Source organism: Felis catus, chromosome B1 (genome assembly GCF_018350175.1).
Source record: "Felis catus isolate Fca126 chromosome B1, F.catus_Fca126_mat1.0, whole genome shotgun sequence".
Taxonomy (NCBI): Eukaryota; Metazoa; Chordata; class Mammalia; order Carnivora; family Felidae; genus Felis; species Felis catus.
The window spans coordinates 105,147,368-105,167,964 of record NC_058371.1 but is presented as its reverse complement, the minus strand read 5'-3'; the positions used below and the strand labels follow the sequence as shown (position 1 = coordinate 105,167,964).

Genomic DNA, 20,597 nt, shown 5'->3' with positions numbered 1-20,597 from the left:
GGATCAATTTGATCTTTCCCTTCCTATTTCCAAAGATAACACTAGGTTTCCTGGATTATTCTGATAAAAAATAAAAGTTAGCCAAGTAACCAGTCTCAAACAGCAATATACAGTAAAACCTTGGATTGCAAGTAACTTGTTCTGTGAGTGTTCCACGAGATGAACAACATTTCTAATAAATTTTAACTTGAGAAATGAGCGATGTCCTGCAACACGTGTAGTACGTGATGCTAAATGTCACATGATCATGACTGAGTCAGTGGTTCTCTCTCACTGGAGGGTTGTGGGTGATCATCTCCCATGCTCCCATACTTGGTCTCAGGATGCGGTGTTTGGCAGAAATCAGTGATTTTTTAGAACATTAGAAGGTGCCCATAACAGGACTAGTGTATTTTTTGTCACTTCAAAGTACCTATGGACAGTCCTTTACTTTTCCATACAAGAGTAAGCTTAGGAATGCTTTGCTTCATTCAAGGTCATTGGGTAGGTTCCAACTTGGTAAAGTTGCACAAAAAGAAGAAGATTCCATCGAGCCAATAGGTAGCAGTTAGTGACAGTGAAAGTAGTCCTACACAATAATCCTCCTCTTGTCTCCCTCACACCAGCCACAAAGGTTTCCAAAGGTAAGTGTAGGTTAGTTTATTTTTCTTTATATTTTGTAGTTTCTTTATTATTTTGTATTATATTACAGTACTGTAATCATTTTTATATGAATATTTTTGGGTTGTGGAACGAATCATCTGAGTTTCCATTATTTCTTATGGGGAAATTCTTTCTGACATACAAGTGCTTTGGATTATAAGCATGTTTCCTGAATGAATTATGCTCATAAACCAAGGTTTTGCTGTACTTTAATGGCTGATTTTGGATAAATTCACTGTGAATGCAATGTAAGAAAAATAATATATTTTTTTCAAATAAAGGAAGGAGTGTTAGAAAAGTAGTTATTAGCAAAGGAAATAAATCGTTGACAGAGTTCACCAAGGCATCTAACATAAACTCTTTCTATCTTACTTCTATCCTTCATAATTTGAAAGCTGAAAATCTGTGTCATATACCTATTTTAATACTGAAAATCTAGATCCCGAATAATGGGCCCATTTACCATAAGACAATTGGAATTACAACTAGGTACAAAACTGAGCAGGAAACTGAAGTTGTTTCTGGGTAACCAAAAACAACTTTGAATTAAAAATTTAGAAAAAACATTTGCATTTTTATTAAATTAGAAATACTTTTAAAAATAAAAATGTATTGGGGCGCCTGGGTGGCTCAGCCAGTTGGGCGTCTGACTCTTGGTTTCGGCTCAGGTCATGATCTCACAGTTTCGTGGGTTTAAGCCCCTCATCAGGCTCTAAGCTGGCAGTGTGGAGCCTGCTTGGGATTCGCTGTCTCCCTCTCTCTGCCCCTCCCCCACTTGCACTATCTCTGTCTCTCTCAAAATAAATAAATAAACGTAAAAAAAAATTTTTAAAGAAAAATGTATTCTGCATAGAATAACCAGTTAAATTCATCAATATTTAAGATATGCATAGATATATAATTAAAGATTTTTTAAAAATCCAAACCAATATTAGTAATCTATTATGAGTTCATCAATTCATTTCAATTTCAATATTCATTTCAATTTTATATCCTCTATACTGTAACATGCTACATATATTTGTAGCTGCCAAATCAATACTCACGGTGCTTTCAGTCATTTGCAGACATGCACAAAGCCTCAAAAAATGTGCATTGCCCAGCTGAGGCATCAGAAGAAGATAATCTGCTTGTTTATTTCAGCTCTCAAACTGAAACAAGTGTCCTTTTCCCAGTCTATTTAATGCCATGTTTATTGCACTATTACTCATGCTTCAGTGAAACCTATCCAACACCTGTATTTTCTCCGTAAGGCACATCACAATCATAGCCTTCTTCCACTTAGTAATGCTAGGTAGCACTAGATAGCACTGTGCTCAGGGGGCATTTTAAACAGTAAAATGATTAACAAAAAAAGCATAAAAATGCAAAATAAATTTTTAAAAAAGTACTAACAGACCACAAAATTCTTAATTGTTTCCAAGATTGAGAGCTAAAATGAGAAGGCAGAGCACTGCCTTGTTCAACCTTAACTCTAGAAGCAATGGCTCAGCATTAGCTAATGCAGTGTTTTACTGTGATTTTAGAGAGTGGAACTACTGTGAATAAGGAGAACTAAGTACAATTTCATAACCCCAGAGTCTCTTAAAAGGCTAGAGTATTGAAACCTAAATCATAGAGAAAAGGTTAACACCTCTGCCTGACACAAGCAGTATTATGAATATTAGATTATTTGCTATTATATAAAAGCTACATTTTTTTTTAAGTAAGCTCTAAGCCCAGGGCACCTGGGTGGCTCAGTTGGTTGAGTGTCCAACTCTTGATTTCAGCTCAAGTCATGATCCCCCGGTCATGGGATTGAGTCCCATGTCAGGCTCTGCACTGAGTGTAGAGCCTACGTAAGTCTCCTCTCTCTCTCTCTCTCTCTCTCTCTCTCTCTCTCTCTCTCTCTGCCTCTGCCTCTCTGCCCCTCTCCCCTGCTCAAACACCCTCTCTCTAAAATAAAATAAGAAATAAAATACAAAATATGTATTTCTAAAAAATAAAACAATTAAGTTCTAGGCCCAACGTGAGGCTTGAACTCAGGACCTTAAGATCAGGAATTGCATGCTCTACGGACTGAGCCTGCCAGGCACTCCAAAAGCTACATTTCTTATATAACAGTCTATATGGCTTATAGGAGAATAGAAAAATTTAAATAGACTCTAATTAGTATGTCTTCACAATTCTGAATCAAGTCAGCATGCTGCCAGTATTTCAATTGATTCATAGAAATTAATTTTAGGTAAGAAATAACTCATTAGAACAAACCTGAATAGTTAGAAATGTTCATCAAGTAACCATTCCAAATAATTAGGTTTTTCTTACTTGTAGCCAAGCTGGCGACAAATCACAGTTGCGTCCTTATCAGTCCACCCATCATCACAAATTGTTCCCCACTGGCCATTGATGAAAACCTCCACTCGCCCTTCTTTCTTATTTTCTCCATCCATCAGTCTGATAGGAAAACCTAAGTCATGATTCAAAAGTATTAGAAAAGCCAAAACAGCAAACTGATGTCAAAGTATGAAAGACTTTGTAAAACACAAATCATTTTTTTAAATTAACTATAAAATTAGCTGGGTAATACGAAAGAGTGAATGAGAGAGAAGTGTTAATAAAAAACCATATCCACTTTTGCAATATCTTTTGAAGTCTTTGGGTCAGAGTACTCACTTGCTCAACTATGAATTCCCAAGCACTTGGAACAGTGCCTCACATATAGAGGACATGCCACAGCTGTTTGTTGTATGAATGAATAAATGAATGAATGGATAATTAGCACTGTAATTTGTGAATGGTTTTATTACCACTAACTTCTTTTTTTAATTGAGGTTCAATTTATAGTGTAGTATTGGTTTAAGGAGTAGAATTTAGTGATTCATCATTTACACATTAACACACAGTGCTCATCCCAACAAGTGCCCTCCTTAATGCCATCACCCATTTAGCCCATTCCCCTGCGCACCTACCCTCCAGCAACCCTTAGTTTTCTATCATTAAGAGTCTCTTATTATTTCCACTACCTTCTAAATAGTAAAAGATATTTCCTTGGAGTTGTTTTTGTTTCATGTCTGGTCATTTATCCTTGAACACAGCTAAAAATTTATACTCCAAAGCTGAGATTTTTAAGAAGGCATAAACATATATACCCTTGGCATGCATGGGTAACTTGAATGCGTGGGTAGAAAAAAAACGAAGGCAGCTAACAAGGACAATTTCCATCTCAGGCTTCTCATTTACTATTGCTTTCAAAAGAAGGGCTTAAATCATACAAATTACTAAGATAACTAAAGTTGAATGTAAATGTTATGTACAGCATGGTGAGTATAGTTAATAATACTGTATTTCATATTTGAAAGTAGCTGAGATTAGATCTTAAAAGTTCTCAACACAAGAAAAATAATTTTTGTAACAATGTAAGGTGATGGGTGTTAATTAGACTTGTGTTGATCATTTTACAATGTATACAAGTACTGAACCATTATGCTGTATGCCTGACAATAATATAGTATGTCCATTATGCCTCAAGACTTTAAAAAATGCTGAAGCTAGAAAATAAAAATAATAAAAATTTAAAATAAATAGAAGTCATTCCTTTTTTTTTAAAGTTGAGAAACTGATCTCTAGCAAACTGAGGTTTATCTAAGTTATGTAAATGATTTATAGAATTTCATGTATCTCTATTGACACCATTAAAGATGGTGCTATTTACCAAGAAGCATAAAATACCTAGGGATAAATCTAACCAAAGATGGAAAAGATCTGTATGCTGAAAACTATAGAAAGTTTATGAAGGAAATTGAAGAAGATATAAAGAAATGGAAAAACATTCCATGCTCATGGATTGGAAGAATAAATATTGTCAAAATGTCAATACTACCCAAAGCTATCTACACATTCAATGCAATCCTAATCAAAATTGCACCAGCATTCTTCTTGAAACTAGAACAAGCAATCCTAAAATTCATATGGAACCACAAAAGGCCCCGAATAGCCAAAGTAATTTTGAAGAAGAAGACCAAAGCAGGAAGCATCACAATCCCAGACTTTAGCCTCTACTACAAAGCTGTCATCATCAAGACAGCATGGTATTGGCATAGAAGCAGACACATAGACCAATGGAATAGAATAGAAACCCCAGAACTAGACCCACAAACGTATGGCCAACTCATCTTTGACAAAGCAGGAAAGAACATCCAATGGAAAAAAGACAGTCTCTTTAACAAATGGTGCTGGGAGAACTGGACAGCAACATGCAGAAGATTGAAACTAGACCACTTTCTCACACCATTCACAAAAATAAATTCAAAATGGATAAAGGACCTGAATGTGAGACAGGAAACCATCAAAACCCTAGAGGAGAAAGAAGGAAAAGACCTCTCTGACCTCATCTGTAGCAATTTCTTACTTGACACATCCCCAAAGGCAAGGGAATTAAAGCAAAAATGAACTACTGGGACCTTATGAAGATAAAAAGCTTCTGCACAGCAAAGGAAACAACCAACAAAACTAAAAGGCAACCAATGGAATGGGAGAAGATATTTGCAAATGACATATTGGACAAAGGGCTAGTATCCAAAATCTATAAAGAGCTCACCAAACTCCACACCTGAAAAACAAATAATCCAGTGAAGAAATGGGCAGAAAACATGAATAGACGCTTCTCTAAAGAAGACATCCGGATGGCCAACAGGCACATGAAAAGATGTTCAACGTCGCTCCTCATCAGGGAAATACAAATCAAAACCACACTCAGATATCACCTCACACTAGTCAGAGTGGCCAAAATGAACACATCAGGAGACTATAGATGCTGGCAAGGATGTGGAGAAACAGGAACCCCTTGCACTGTTGGTGGGAATGCAAACTGGTGCAGCCGCTCTGCAAAACAGTGTGGAGGTTCCTCAAAAAATTAAAAATAGACCTACCCTATGACCCAGCAATAGCACTGCTAAGAATTTACCCAAGGGATAGAGGAGTACTGATGTATAGGGCACTTGTACCCCAATGTTTATAGCAGCACTCTCAACAATAGCCAAATTATGGAAAGAGCCTAAATGTCCATCAACTGATGAATGGATAAAGAAATTGTGGTTTATATACACAATGGAGTAATACGTGGCAATGAGAAAGAATGAAATAGGGCCTTTTGTAGCAACGTGGATGGAACTGGAGAGTGTGATGCTAAGTGAAATAAGCCATACAGAGAAAGACAGATACCATATGGTTTCACTCTTATGTGGATCCTGAGAAACTTAACAGAAACCCATGGGGGAGGGAAAGGAAAAAAAAAAAAAAGAGGTTAGAATGGGAGAGAGCCAAAGCATAAGAGACTCTTAAAAACTGAGAACAAACTGAGGGATGATGGGGGGTGGGAGGGTGGGGAGGGTGGGTGATGGGTATTGAGGAGGGCACATTTTGGGATGAGTACTGGGTGTTGTATGGAAACCAATTTGACAATAAATTACATATATTGAAAAAAAAAAGATGGTGCTATTTAATTGAAAGCGCCCTCACTGCACCTTGCATACTGTCATGGGTTGAACTGTGAAGTCGTCACGGTGGGCCCTAATCCAGTATGACTGATGTCCTTATAAAAAGGACAGATTTGAATAGTGAGATACACAGAGGGAAGACTGTGAGGAGGCACAGGGAAAAGATGGCCATCTATAAGACAAGGAGAGTAACCTGGAACACAGCTTCCCTCTTAGCCCTGAGAAGCAATCAATCCTGATGACACCTGGATTTTGGACCCCAGAAATGTGAGACAACACATACCTGTTGTTTAAGCCATCCACTGCATGGTACTTTGTTACAGCAGCCCAAGCAAACCAATACACTTTAGATCACCTAGTTACTGAAAGGGTCTCCAGCTTCGGGGCCCCTAAGATTTACTGGTACGGATTTAGGGAATACCATGAAGCATGCGGAACTGATTAGAGCTAAAGAGGCGAAGTAAGCAGCTAAAGAAAAAATATCATTTCTCTTTAAAACAACATATGACATTGCTAGATTGGCCTTTGTTTACTGACAGAAAATACTGTTGGCAAGATGAACATACCCTACTTTGATCCTTCTGATCCATTTTTATTTTTCCGTCCTTCTTTGTTTTATCCCCAGAGTTGTTGGCACTTTGGTTTCTGTACCTGTCATACTCACTTCGTGGGGCGGGCATCATAGCAGAATCAAGATAGCAAAATCAAAATCAACAAATGTTTATGAAGTGCCTACCCTACGCATGGCTTATGTTGGGGTTTTAGCCATGTCACAAAACACAGTATATTTGAAACATTACATTTCTTATTAACGCATCTGAAAGTTTGGAGTTTTTTCTAAAAGGAATAAGGTAGAAAAGTGATCCTCAAAGAAAAAAATCCAAAAAGGTGAAGTTCTTTTCTTAAAGTTCTTAATTTTTAAATTTTGGGATGTTTGGTCCAAAATTAAGTAAACATATGTACATGGAATTAGATTTCCACATTCCATTCTAGTCATTTTATGGGCAGTTTTTCATATACCATAAAAATAAAAATGAGAAAGTGTTTTTAAAGCCTCAGTTGCATGCTTAGTATAAATAATGCATGCAGTATTTCTGAACCTAACTTTAGCCCTTCATTTTACAAAATCATTGGATTTTCAATGCTTGAAGGGCAAACTGGATGGCAAAAGCCATTCTATCAACACCACCTTACTGTTTAAGTTCTTTTCATTATGGTAGCAATAATATACATGTTTTATTTCTAAAATCTTAAATATAAAATGCTCGGGAAAACTAAATAGTCCTCTGGGCATCTAAGTATCTTTAATATATAATTTAATTATATATTTCAAACTTGGACCTCCAAAAGTTTTAATTTTCCTGTAACATTGATATAATACATTATTTTTAGAAAATAATATTTTTACTTGAAGATAAAATTTAGCTTATGTTAAAAGTCAAATTTTTATATTGTAAAATTAGGTAAGAGACCAGCTCACTGTGGATAAAATCTCTCTAGGATATAATACTCTGAAATACAGAATTGGTGCAATATTGGGGCACCTGGTTAGCTCAGTCAGAAGAGTATGAGATTCTTGATTTTGGGATCATGAGTTCGAGCCCCACATTGTGTGTAGGGATTACTTAAGTAAATAAAACTTAAAAAAAATGATCAGTGCAATATTAAAATGAGAAATCCATATATTTACCATTCTGCATATTTCCCCCAATTCCCATAAGTATTAACTACATTCTTATTAGAATTACTTTTATTGAATTAGAATATTACTTTTCAGCATTCCACCTACATGTCTACTGGACAAGTATTAATTTCGAGAACACTTTCATTCACATTCAGAGTTAAGGTACACAAGTTATCCTTTAAATACTTGAAAACAGTAATAGTCCAACAGCTCATTATTACAGTGTCAAAGGAGTAAAAAAATCTCAATTGCTTTTAAAAATGCTGCTTTGTATATCACTATTCCATGATTTCCTTCTCTAAGCTTCTGTTTTAAATATGCAGTCCTTTTTGATAAGTGGGAAAATAATAATCTCTTTGGATGGATAAATGGTAATATGATTCTATTCTAAAAGTATATTTGGCTCAGACATAATGCTCTTCAGACAAATGAATAGTTAATAAATGTATTACTGAAATTAGGACTCAAGACATTTACAATAATGATCACATATTTTATTAATAATTATCATCCTCAGCTTTTTAAATTTTTAAAAAATATGTCTAGAATCCTAGAATTAAAGATTTTCAGGGTAACTGAAGAGATTAGTTGCCTAACCATATGCATGTATTTAACCACACGGTCCTTCAGATAACTCAGATTATCATATTTTGTATAATATTTATAGTAGTTCATCGCCTGGAATACTGATGAATAACGTGCCTGAATACATCACTCCATGATCGAAATACCTACTATCTAGGGCTAAGGGTATACATTTCTAGCAAACGTTTTCGTTTTTAGTTAAAAAAAATTTTATGTTTATTTTTGTGAGAGAGCACACAAGCAGGGGAGGGTCAGAGAGAGAGGGAGACAGAGAATCCAGAGCATGCTCCGCTGTGCTTTCCACTGTCAGCACAAAGCCTGAACCCACAAATCCTGATATCATGACCTGAGCTGAAGTTGGACATTCAACCGACTGAGCCACCCAGGCACCCCTTTAGCAAATAGGTTCTATCTCCCCAACCACATACAATCTTTCATCACATAATCCTGGGAGGATTACAATCCCCCAGAAGAAGAAAGGATTAAGAGAAGAGGACAAATGAAAAGCAAAGTTGGAAGTATGGCTTGTAAGGGATAGAGTAAAATATTGTATTTCTACTTGATATAATGCTAGATTAGTGCAGTGAGTTCTCACAGTTTAGACTACAAGGAGGAATCAACTATGTACTTTGACAAACTTAAATATACAATACAGTTAATACTGTGAGATTCAACAAGTTATGTTATTTTATAATGTGAAGATTTAAGCTTCACGGTCTCAAAACAGAAGGATACAAAAGGGGTTGATTCAACTCTGAGGTGAAAAGTAAAGACCACTTGGGATTATTTTAACATCTATTCACCAAAAAATATGTGTTTGGATATATAATAGAGCCATGGTAGTGTCTTGACAAGTCTTTTTAATATCTCCCTGTGTCTTATCCATTCATATTTATTCTGCCATCCTCCAAAGATGTTAAGATGTTAAGAATAGTCAGATGTTAATTAAATCTGTCAAGGACATGTACGTGCTCTCTGCTCACAAAAGGATCTTTATCCATAAATACTTCCAGACTATTAGATGAGCTGCTTACCTTTTATCCAATCAGAAGTCTAGAGAAATTTGGAACTGGGGAACAGTATAAGACACTGATGGGTTTCTAGAGTAACAGGGTACCTTAAAAAGATGGATTGACTATTTTCTCCAGTGAATCCACTTAGGAACCCACTGAGAAATTTGAAAGATCTAGGTTAGGACACAGCAATGAATGGCTGGTGACCAATGACTGACAAGGCCTTGGACCTAAAGAAGAAATAAATCATAGGAGAGAGAGCTATTGTTTTGTTCCGATTTTTTAAAATCCTGTCCCCAATTTTTCCTTAGAATTCAAGATGAATGAGAATCAGAATAGGGGACCGATGAATAGGGCAACAGACATTATAGCTTCTTCACTCAATATTTCAGATCCATGTGACTATAAAGATTTTTAGTGAGAAATGTAAGCTTCTAGGTAAAGAAAAGTAACTTTAGGAGCAAAAATTTTATAACATTGGTGGAGAGACTCAAAAGTTGATTTAGAGCATTATTAGAAAACTGACTTAAAAAAGCCAAAGCTGAGAAATGTTTCACATGCCGGACCAGTGGATAGAGGTGCATGGGCTATTGAATTATGGATACTCAAAAGTGTGGCCAATCCTCACCCAGTGATAGTCTGTGTCCATTGCCACCAGGGTAGCAGGTGATACCAACATCTTCCCGATGGCTGCAGTCATGCTTTCCCCACTGCCTCCGGGAACACTGAGTGAAACTTGTTTCCTTTCCGGAGCAGCTGACATCATCCAACCATATGGGCCCTGTGCTTTCTTCAAAGTGGTTTGCAGAGGCTTGTTTGCCATATCTGTGGCAATAAAATAAACGCTGTGCATGGAACTGCTGTCTCTTGTGTCAAGGAACCACAAAACATAAAAACAAACAACCTAATTAAGCATCACGACTCTGGATGATATTTGCTCTTTCTCCTATCTTAAGGACACAGTTCTTAGAGCAGTGTTCACTCCAGCACACATTTTGATCACATGAAAATTTTTGATTGATTCAACAGGTACCTAATGGATAATTAACTCATGAAAGAGAATGCAAAACAAGATAGAACTCCAATTTCTGACAATGGAAATAATATCATGAACCATAAAACCAGAACAGTTGTCTTGTTTCAGCTCTGAAGAGCCACCTGATTTCATCACCTTCTCTAGACCTCTTTGGTATCATCCCTTCCAAAATAAAACTGTGTATATTAGTTCAGTGATTCCTCAAACACTACACCCACTCCATCATGAGACTTGCTTGGATTTTGGCCATAAAAATCGAATAATAGCAATGTTCTTAGTTTTTCATAAGGTTACATAAATCTGATTTTTAAATTTTTTAGAAATTATCTTTGTGTTCCAATTGACCTTAATTATAACAATGCACTACAAAAAATTATAATAAATATATACATTATAGAACTAGGTAAAATCTGCAAAAAAAAAAAATTGGTAACTAAGTCATTCATCCTTCACCAATTTTACTTTCTTTGTTCTGTAAAATCCAAATCTCCAGAATTCACTGAGCTAAAAACTATTTAAGGTGCCTTTCAGGCCTAAGAGTCTATGTAATTAAACTCTTACTCTTAAAATTTTATGTCAATCACTTCCCTCACTGAATGCTTTCATTATTTCTGTACAAAGAATATAAAGAGATCTTTCTGGCATGAAGTTTCCCAATTATTTTCCTTTGCACATATTTGATACATTTATCTAAGAAGATGAACATTTTAATAGATTAAAACAGTGCAGCTTTTAATTAATTATTCTAAGATTTCCCCTATTTTGCTGACTAATCAAATCTGAGCTAGAAAAAAAATTATCCTAAATCTCATATTGCTACCACTTTCAACTTATACCATTTATCCAAATAATGCATCATTCTGATTGCTGTCTGTCCATATCAACTATAGAACAGATGACAAGACGTCATTTTACTTTGGCATTTTATTTGTGCAAAGAAACTTAGAGTTCACCCATTCCTCATCCCAAAATGGTATTCTGCTTTAGAAATTCTCCTGTAAACCAAAAGTACATGTGGTACATGCCTATTTTACCTTCCAACACAATCTTATAGAACTGTTAACAAATATTAGTGAGAATATTTTTTGAACCATTAAATTCTGATTCTCTGTATATACAAGAAAAATTGAATATATTTGCAAAACAAAATTAATAAAATAGAAACACTAAGTCTCATTCTGTTGTTTTTATTAATAAGGAAAAATATGAAGATAGTGACTAATAATATTTATGAATCTTTCTAAATCTGTGAAAATAGAATGCAGTTCTCAGGTCTAACATTCACTTAAAGATGAAATAGTATTTATTAAATAATTCTTATTAATTAAGCATTAATATTTATTTGGTTTGTACATCATACCCCTCAACCCAATCATTATAACTGCACTGTCCATGAAAATTCAAAATATTGGGCAATAATATGTAGTTATATCTTCATGATATCATTAGTTATAACAGGAAAAATTAAACTAACCTAAATATTAAGTAAATTATGACATGAATATTCAATGGACATTATGTTATCATTAAAAATTATGACTGTAGTACTATAAAGGTAAGAAATATGGATAGAAAATGCATGTACTTACTATTAAAGTTGTTATAAAATTATACACACAAATTATAATAATAATGGTTTCAGAATGGAAAAATTAGGGGTAGTTTTTAATTTTTATTTTCTAAAATCTAATATTTTACATTACTTTGACAAATTTAAAAAATATGTTTAAACACGATCATACCTAGCTTGGATGAAAGTATATTTTTAAGGTTTAATGAGTATATGCAATTAGCTCTGTCTCAAGCATGAAATAATTTTGCCAATTTTTCCAAGCCTGAGAATTAATTCAAGCATGACCCAGAAATATGAAAAACAAGAAAGAATGGGCATTCATAGGCTTCATTCAAATATTAGCTAAAAGGCATCATTTGCAGACCAACTGAAATCTCTACTCTGGAATGCATTATGTGTGTGACATGAAATATATTGCCCAAAGTTTGATACTAGCTTTTAAGAGAGTAAGGTCAAGGGTGAGTTCTAAAGGTCATCTCATGACAAGAAGGCTGTTTTTCTCAAATAAAAGTGATAATTATCATCACATTTAAGCAAGGGATTGACACTGGGCTTGCCTGCAATTTTAGACACAATGATGTCAGAACTAAGAACATCTAATAGCAGTGATGCGTCAGAAGAAAGTCGAGCATTCAAAGCATACAGTCTTACTTGAATGGACACAAAGAAAACCTAAAAGTCACCGATGGCTCCAGTCAATTACTCAAGAAGAGGGGTGGTGACAGGAAAGGTAATGAGATAAAAACAAGACATGGTTATTTGTCATCACAGAAAATGTTATTTTTTTTAATTTTTATTTTTTATAGTTACTCCATATATAGATAGGTGAATAGGCAGGTAGGTAGGTAGACAGATGATAGAGAACATGCACTGTTAGTATGATAGAAATTATAAGTAAGGATTGTAAAATGAGAATTTAAAAAATGTAACTTGCATTGAGCTGCATCATATCAATGGACCTTACTTAAATCCCAGTTGTCGGCAAACCACATATGTATTCAGCTCAGTCCAGCCATCATCGCAGACAGTCCCCCACCGTCCCCTGTAATACACCTCCAGGCGACCCTCATGGCTGCCTTTACCACCTCCAAGTCTGATGACCCCATCTGTGGTAAGAAGGAGACACAGAGACTGAGCAAACCACTTACCAAAAAAGGAACAACATTTTAATTTCACTAAAATTATCACCTCTCTCTCTAGGCCTTTTGTTTAACTTATTTCAAGACTGCTCAGTGATCTGTCATTGGACTGTTTCTGAAGTATGACATAACATATATTTGTCCTAACAAAATATTCTTTTCTCCTTATTTGCACTTCTAATTTCTGATCAGAAAAATATACTCTGATATAATTCCAAACTCATTATTTAGATTTCCCCAGATTAAATAATATTTGGGAAATTTCCTATAGCTTCAATCTCCAGAAGTATGAGAAAATTAGTCATTTAAACTTAAAAAATAAGAAAACATCGAAACTTGGAAATGGTTCAAAATTTTAACTGCAAATGAAAAAAGTACTGAAATACGAAGACAGAAAAAGCTATTCTGGTTAAAGTGTGGTCTATCGTGTCAATGCATTTATTATTCCTTAGGCATTCATAAATTATAAAAACTGGGGTACACGTCTCACTTGTGTTCTTTTATTGATAATACAGATCTGAATTTGAAGCTTATGAGTTCAATGAATAACTAATTCCCAGAAAACCCTGTTAAGAGCTGCGTACCAGATATATAATACATTTATCCCCCCAAAAGTAGATTTAAAAGCCATTTCCATGCAAGATAATCCAAACATCCCCAAATGAAACATATAAATAATCCTGGGTAAAGGTGATACTTTTCATGAATCTCTGGGATCTGTAAAGAAAATGGTCTCTTAGCAACACACTTATTAATGTAATATTTTACAGTCTGCAAAACACTGCTACACATTTTACCTCATTTGACCATCACAGTAACACTACAAAATTACACTCATTTGAAAGAGGAGGAAATGGAGACCCAAAGAGATGATGTGCTCTGGCTTAAAATCTGGTATAAATTTTATATTTCTATTGTATATAAACATGTTATTCTGCTAATAAAAACAACAGCATGTATAGAAATATATAAATAAAAAGGTATAACTTCAGCATTTCATGGGCCCTCCAAAGTTTTTATTTTCATTTTTTAAAGAAAGATTACAAACCCCACTTATTTTCTCAAGTTCTTTTTACCATAGAAACAATGGATTTGTGATGACCCAACTTCTTGTCTGTCCCTTTCCCCCTTCTTCCCACAAAACATGTAAGTACATATGCAAACGCACTTATTTGTATTCAGACATGCCCTTCTTATAACACATCCTGACCAGCATGCTGCGATTTGGAACAGTTGGAGAGGTGAGCACCGGCAAGTTAAGTTGGTTCCTTTACTAGTGTGCTTTACCCGACAATCCCATCAATATGGTTTCACCAGTTAGGAACGTATTCTGAGACAAGGCAGGTCAATTGATAAAGGAACTAAATATATACCTAGTATATGAAATTTATCATTGCACACTGATTTTGATTATTGGATTTGATTATTTCATTATATATTGCAACAAAATTGTATTTTTAGGACTGTATAGCTTTAGGGTGACAAATTCAGAAATATTTATGGATAAGAACATACCATTTTAGTACACAGCTGTGTTCATTTGGGTTTTTGTTTTTGTTTTTGTTTTTTAGTTTTATTTGTAGGATTTATTTGCATGCTCATTTATATTATCTTAAACTGAAGAGAAAAAAAGGTAAGCCCAGATGGTGGTGCGGGCAAGAGTTGGTAGATTAATGGGGTGAAATTCTTACCTGTCAGAGGGGTACAGGACACTCCAGCATCTTCTTTATGGTCACAGTTATGCTCTCCCCAGGAACTCTTTGGACACTGTTCAATAGAAAGCTCATTCCCAGTACAGCGTACCTCATCCAACATTATTGGACCAGAGCCTTCCCCAAAATATGCCTGGTTCCATGCTTTGGCAATGCCACTGAACAAACATAAGAATTCTGGATTAGACATTAAAAGTTAGTCTGACATAATTTCTTTTACCCCAGTAAAGGCATATTTATGATTAATCCATACTTCCCCTTACCAATTCACTCTCATAGGTCATATATGACTAGCTGTATTTCTTTCCTTCTTGTTCATTTGTTACTCTTTATATTTTTGGCCATCACAAATGTTTTAAAATTTTTTTTAAATGTTTGTTTATTTTTGAGAGAGAAAGGGAGACAAAACACGAGCAGGGGAAGGGCAGAGAGACAGGGAGACACAGAATCCTGAAGCAGGCTTCAGGCTCTGAGCTGTCAGCACAGAGCCCAACATGGGCTGACCTGAGCCGAAGTTGGACGCTTAACCAACTGAGCCACCCAGGCGTCCCGGCCTTCACAAATGTTTTAGACTGCTAGTTATCTCCCAATATTTACTCTCCTTTTCTTCATTAGAAATGGAACCACAGATTTTTAGGAGGGCAATGGCTATCCTGAGTAAAGACCACATTTCCCAGCCTCTTCTCCTTCCAGATGACTGTTTGTTTTAAAATACACAGAGCATAACATTTACCACTTTATAACCATTTTTAAATTTTTTTTAATGTTTTTTTTTTATTTATTTTTGAGACAGAGAAAGACAGAGCATGAACGGGGCGGGGCAGAGAGAGAGGGAGACACAGAATCGGAAGCAGGCTCCAGGCTCCGAGCCATAAGCCCAGAGCCCGACACGGGGCTCGAACTCACGGACCACGAGATCGTGACCTGAGCTGAAGTCGGATGCTCAACCGACTGAGCCACCCAGGCGCCCCAACCATTTTTAAGTGTACTAAGCACATTCTCATTCTTGTGCAACTATTACCACTACCACCACCCATCTCCAGAACTCTTTAATCATCCCAAACTCAAACTCTGTACCCATCTTAGATGACTAAGTTTTGACCAATCATATTTAAGTAGAAGTGTTGTCCTATATCACTTCCAGGAAGTATCTTTGTTCCACTCTCTCCTTTCTGCTGACTGCAAGGCAGAGGTGATGGCTAGAGCTTGAGAAGCTATATTGGTCCATGAGGTGCTATGTTAAGAATGACAGAACTACAAGCAAGAAAGAGCCTGGGCCCTGATGATTGTGGAACCACCATACTAGCCTTGAGCTGGCTACCTCTGTTCTCTTGAGAAATAAACTCTTACCTTGCTTAAGCCACTGTTATTTTCAGTTCTCTGTTACTCACAACCAAACATATTTCTAACTAAAACATCTCTTCACTCAAATTTATTTGTACTAAATTTACTTCTGCCACAATTCAAAGTGATACCACATTCTAGAACGTCAGATTTCACTCAAAATGATCATGATTGACTATCAAAATGATTAATAACTTCAGAAATTGCAATTTCAACACCTTTTAGCCTTTTAATTTTTAGAGTAGAGCATTTATATTCGTGGTTATTCCCCATTATTTTAATTGCCTTTTTCTCACAGCATTATAACTACCTTGAGAATTTAAACCAAAATATATTGAAGGGAAAAAAAAGTTTGCTAAATGTGTATAATACCCCAGCAATGGCAGAGTTTTAGATAATCAACTTCATGGTTAAAGAAGAGCTTATTTGACTAATCTAGATACCTTTGAAGTTTCTTTTAAGAGAACGTGTCTAAAACAAACCCAAAGGGTGGCTAGGTGGCTCAGTTGGTTAAGTATCCAACTCTTGGTTTCTGCTCAGGTCGTGATCTCATGATTTGTGAGATCAAGCCCCGCACTAGGCTCTACTCTGACAGTGCAGAGCCTGCTTGGGATTCTCTCTCTTTCCTCTCTCTGCCCCCTGCCCTGCTCATGCTCTCTCTCTCTCTCTCTCTCTCTCTCTCTCTCTTAAAATAAATAAATAAATAAACTTAAAATTAATTAATTAATTAATTAATTAAACAATAAGGAAAACCCCCAAACATCTGAAAGTTAAACCCTTTAATACCCTTTATTAAAGGTATTAATAAAGTTAAGCTTTTTAAATACCATTAAAGCAAATACTTGTTCCATTATCACTTGACCCACTTCCTGTTTAATATCCAGAGATTCTGCAAGGGGAAAGATAAAGGAATGTTTATAGGAAGAGGTGTGAAGAAAGCTGGAGGAAAGGAAAAATAGGTAGCTTATGCAGCATATTTTGGTGGAGTTAAAATTTTTAAATTTAGAATCCTGACACTTGAGTCACTACCTGATATTTGTCATACAGTAGCCTCTAAGAAGACTGCCCCAACAAATATTAAAGATTAAGATGTAGAGCTAATCAGACAAACGTGAAAGGAAAAAAAATAATCCTAACACAAATGAAATTATCAAATGATACAACTTGGTGAGTGAATTTGTTTTGCTAGGGGATACATATCGCAGAACAAAAAGCCATTTCTACTCTTCTGGAAAGAAGGAATAAATGCTCAATTAATAGGATTTTTTTAAATGAAGTTTTCAGTTGTTTCAATGTATGCCTATGTGCCCACAGAAGAGTGTAATATGGACACACATATACATGTTCATATATTACTGACCATGTCAAAAAGCTTATTCTTTCCAAGCTGAATCTTTGAAGAAGAAAAGCAGATGTGGAGACAGGCCTTCAGATTCAAATCTGGGCTCTATTTTTACCAATGTAAGCTGCCCCGGAGAAGTTACAAAAACCTTCCAGGCCTGAAATGCTTCTTTTGAACATAGGGATGATAAATGTTCCCTTGCAGGGTTATAAGAATTAAACTGATGCAAAGCAGGAACTGAATAAATGTTGGTACCTTTCCCAATCTGGCACTTTCAAGAAGCTTCCCCTTCATGGTTGATGAAGAGCATATTTTTCACTGCTAAGAAATTTATCTAAAAACCATTTGGCATTTGGTTTAAACAAACAGCATAGTTTTTGTTCTCCCTGCTCCCCAAAGGTAGAGTCAGGCAAGTGGTGGGCAGGGTTGAATCAATGAAAATCTTAACGTTTTCTGGTTTTAAGGTTGCAAACATGTTTTAATTAATTAATTAATTAATTTGTTTTGAAATCACTAAAAAAAAATTACTTATGGAAGTAATCTGTAGCCTGTAAGATACTGGACAAGTCTACGTTGTTGTTTTTTTAAGGACCGTAAGATGATGGCCCAAAAGATCATTAAGCTATGACTTGCATCACTCAATTTGGGATTCTTGTGGCAGAGACACAGATAATCGGAGGCCAACAATTTCAAGCCTTTTAGTGCATGTAAGGCATTTTACCAAAACAATTGTAGTAACCAAAAAAAATTTTTTTTCTAAAGATAGCATTTATGCTCCCAGAAAAATATATTCTATACCCAAATGATCTTGTAATAGTAGTCTCTAAGGCTGTGAATAAATTAAAATGTTTTAAGTTGCCCATAGTAGAGTAGATATCGCCTTCCAAAAGAAAAGATTTTCATAGAACATTCACACGGAATTGAACATGGGAACAGTGTAATACCCACTGAAAATAACTCTAAAGTCATGTACTGATGGTGAGTTAGTCCAGAATTTGGAAGCCTGAATAACTGAAATGTATTATTTTAAATATGTTAATATATTTACTAAGTTTGGTTCAAAGAAGGGAGGTGCTTAGAGATGCATTCCTGAGACCTGTGGCACCTTTTTTAACAGGGACAGTCCAGGATGAAAGCAAAGAATCTGATCCCTTGCTGTGGCTCCTGAGCAGAGATCAGCAAACTCCCACCCAAGGGGTAAATTCAGCACACCACCTGTTTTTATATGGCCAGGAGTGAAGAGTGGTTTTTACACTTTATAAATGGTTGAGGTAAAATCAAATCAAGAATATAGTTTTTGACACAGGAAGGCCATATGAAATTCAAATTGGACTGTCCAGAAATAAGGTTTTTTGGAACAAAGCCACACTCATTCCCAACTTACTATCTATGGCCGCCTTTGTACTACAAAGGCACAGTTGAGTAGTTGTGAAGTCTAAAGTACTTACTATCTGGCCCTTCACAGGAAAAGTTTGTTGACCCTTGCTCTAAAGGAAAGAGATTAATGAAAGCAAATATGAAAGCTGATGTAGAGAACACTGAAAGTTGGAGAACACAGGCAGAGGAGACAGGATGACTGATGAAGGTCATGGGGAAGCCAGATAGGAAAGCTTTGGAGAAAGGCAGATTAACAGCCTCCTTGGATCATTGCCCTGGGATAAATGCCAGGAAAGAAAAAGATCTACCGAAGAAAATTTCAATGGGTACAATTCACTGAGCCAGGATTAGGTGCTATAAGGAATATGGAAGAATATAAAATATGGAAGAATATAAAATTTGATCCCAACTCAGAAGCAAAACATAAATTTCAGAGGGTTTAAAGAGGTAAATATAGAAAGAAAGAAAGAAAGAAAGAAAGAAAGAAAGAAAGAAAGAAAGAAAGAAAAGGAAGGAAGGAAGGAAGGAAGGAAGGAAGGAAGGAAGGAAGGAAGGACGGACCTGGGTGGTTCAGTCATTTAAGTGTCTGATTTGGCTCAGGTCATGATCTCATGGTTCATGGGTTAGAGCCCCATATCGGGCTTTCGGCTGTCAGCACAGAGCCCACTTCTCTCTCTCTCTCTCTCTCTCTCTCTCTCTCTCTCTCTCAATCTCTCTCTCTCAATCTCTCTCTCTCTCTCTCTCTCTCTCTCTCTCTCTCTCAAAGAAAAAAAGAAACATTAAAAGGAAAGAAAGAAAGAAAGAAAGAAAGAAAGAAAGAAAGAAAGAAAGAAAGGAAGATAGGAGAAAGGAAGGTTAAGAAGTCACTAGAATAAAATAAAGACCATAGTATAAGAATAACATCACCTTGGGACAAAGAGGATTTCCTGAGCAAGATAAGAAACCCAAAAGTCAGAAAAAAAAAAGTGTAATTTAACCACATATAAATTTAAATACTGTATAGCAAAACACACCATAATCATAGTCAAAAGGCAAACCAACAAGCAGGAAGAAATATTTGTAATATATAACAGCAATCAAAGAAAAGAACTCCTAGAAATTAGTAATAATGTTATAGTTACATTATAATGAAAGACAAAACAACCAACATAAAGTAGGGGAAGGGAGAAGATCAGGCTATTCACAGAAGAAATATTCATGGCTACTGAACAAATGACAGGTCAAATGGTCAGGTAATGGTCAAATTAAGACAACAGGAATGCATTCTTAGCTAACATATATTTTTAGAGATTTAAAAGATTAGTATCATTTTTTGTACAATATTTAGGCTAAAAGGTTACAGACTAAAGTATTTTTATTCCCTACCACCCCCCCCTCCAAAACCAACCCTAAATTAATGATTAGCTGGGAGTGATTCAAGATAGGCTGGGCAGAGTAACTGAAATACATTGTGTTTCAAATATGTTAAAGATCATGTGATAGATGGTCCTAGGGAAAAACAAAAGGCCTGATTAATTGCCTCTGAACTGCATCCCTTCCTTAAGAGAGAACACAAGATACAGAGGAATAACCCCCTAGTCATGACTCTGGGGAAAGTCATCTATGATAAAATGCTCTCTTAAAACACTACTTGGGGGGCACCTGGGTGGCTCGGTCGGTTGAATGTCCGACTT

At 35.7% G+C, this 20,597-nt stretch overlaps 1 protein-coding gene across 2 annotated transcripts in view; it reads right to left on the bottom strand.

The window, feature by feature from the left end:
* Nucleotides 1–20,597, bottom strand: part of PRSS12 (serine protease 12) — a 77,945-nt gene that overhangs the window by 30,477 nt on the left and 26,871 nt on the right. For both annotated transcript variants that reach the window (XM_023252847.2, XM_045055926.1), the window contains 4 exons: nt 14,841–15,019; nt 12,975–13,116; nt 10,030–10,226; nt 2,950–3,091 (listed from right to left, as the gene is read on the bottom strand). In XM_023252847.2, the coding sequence (XP_023108615.1) occupies nt 2,950–3,091; nt 10,030–10,226; nt 12,975–13,116; nt 14,841–15,019 (660 nt within the window). The remainder of the gene's footprint in view (nt 1–2,949; nt 3,092–10,029; nt 10,227–12,974; nt 13,117–14,840; nt 15,020–20,597) is intronic.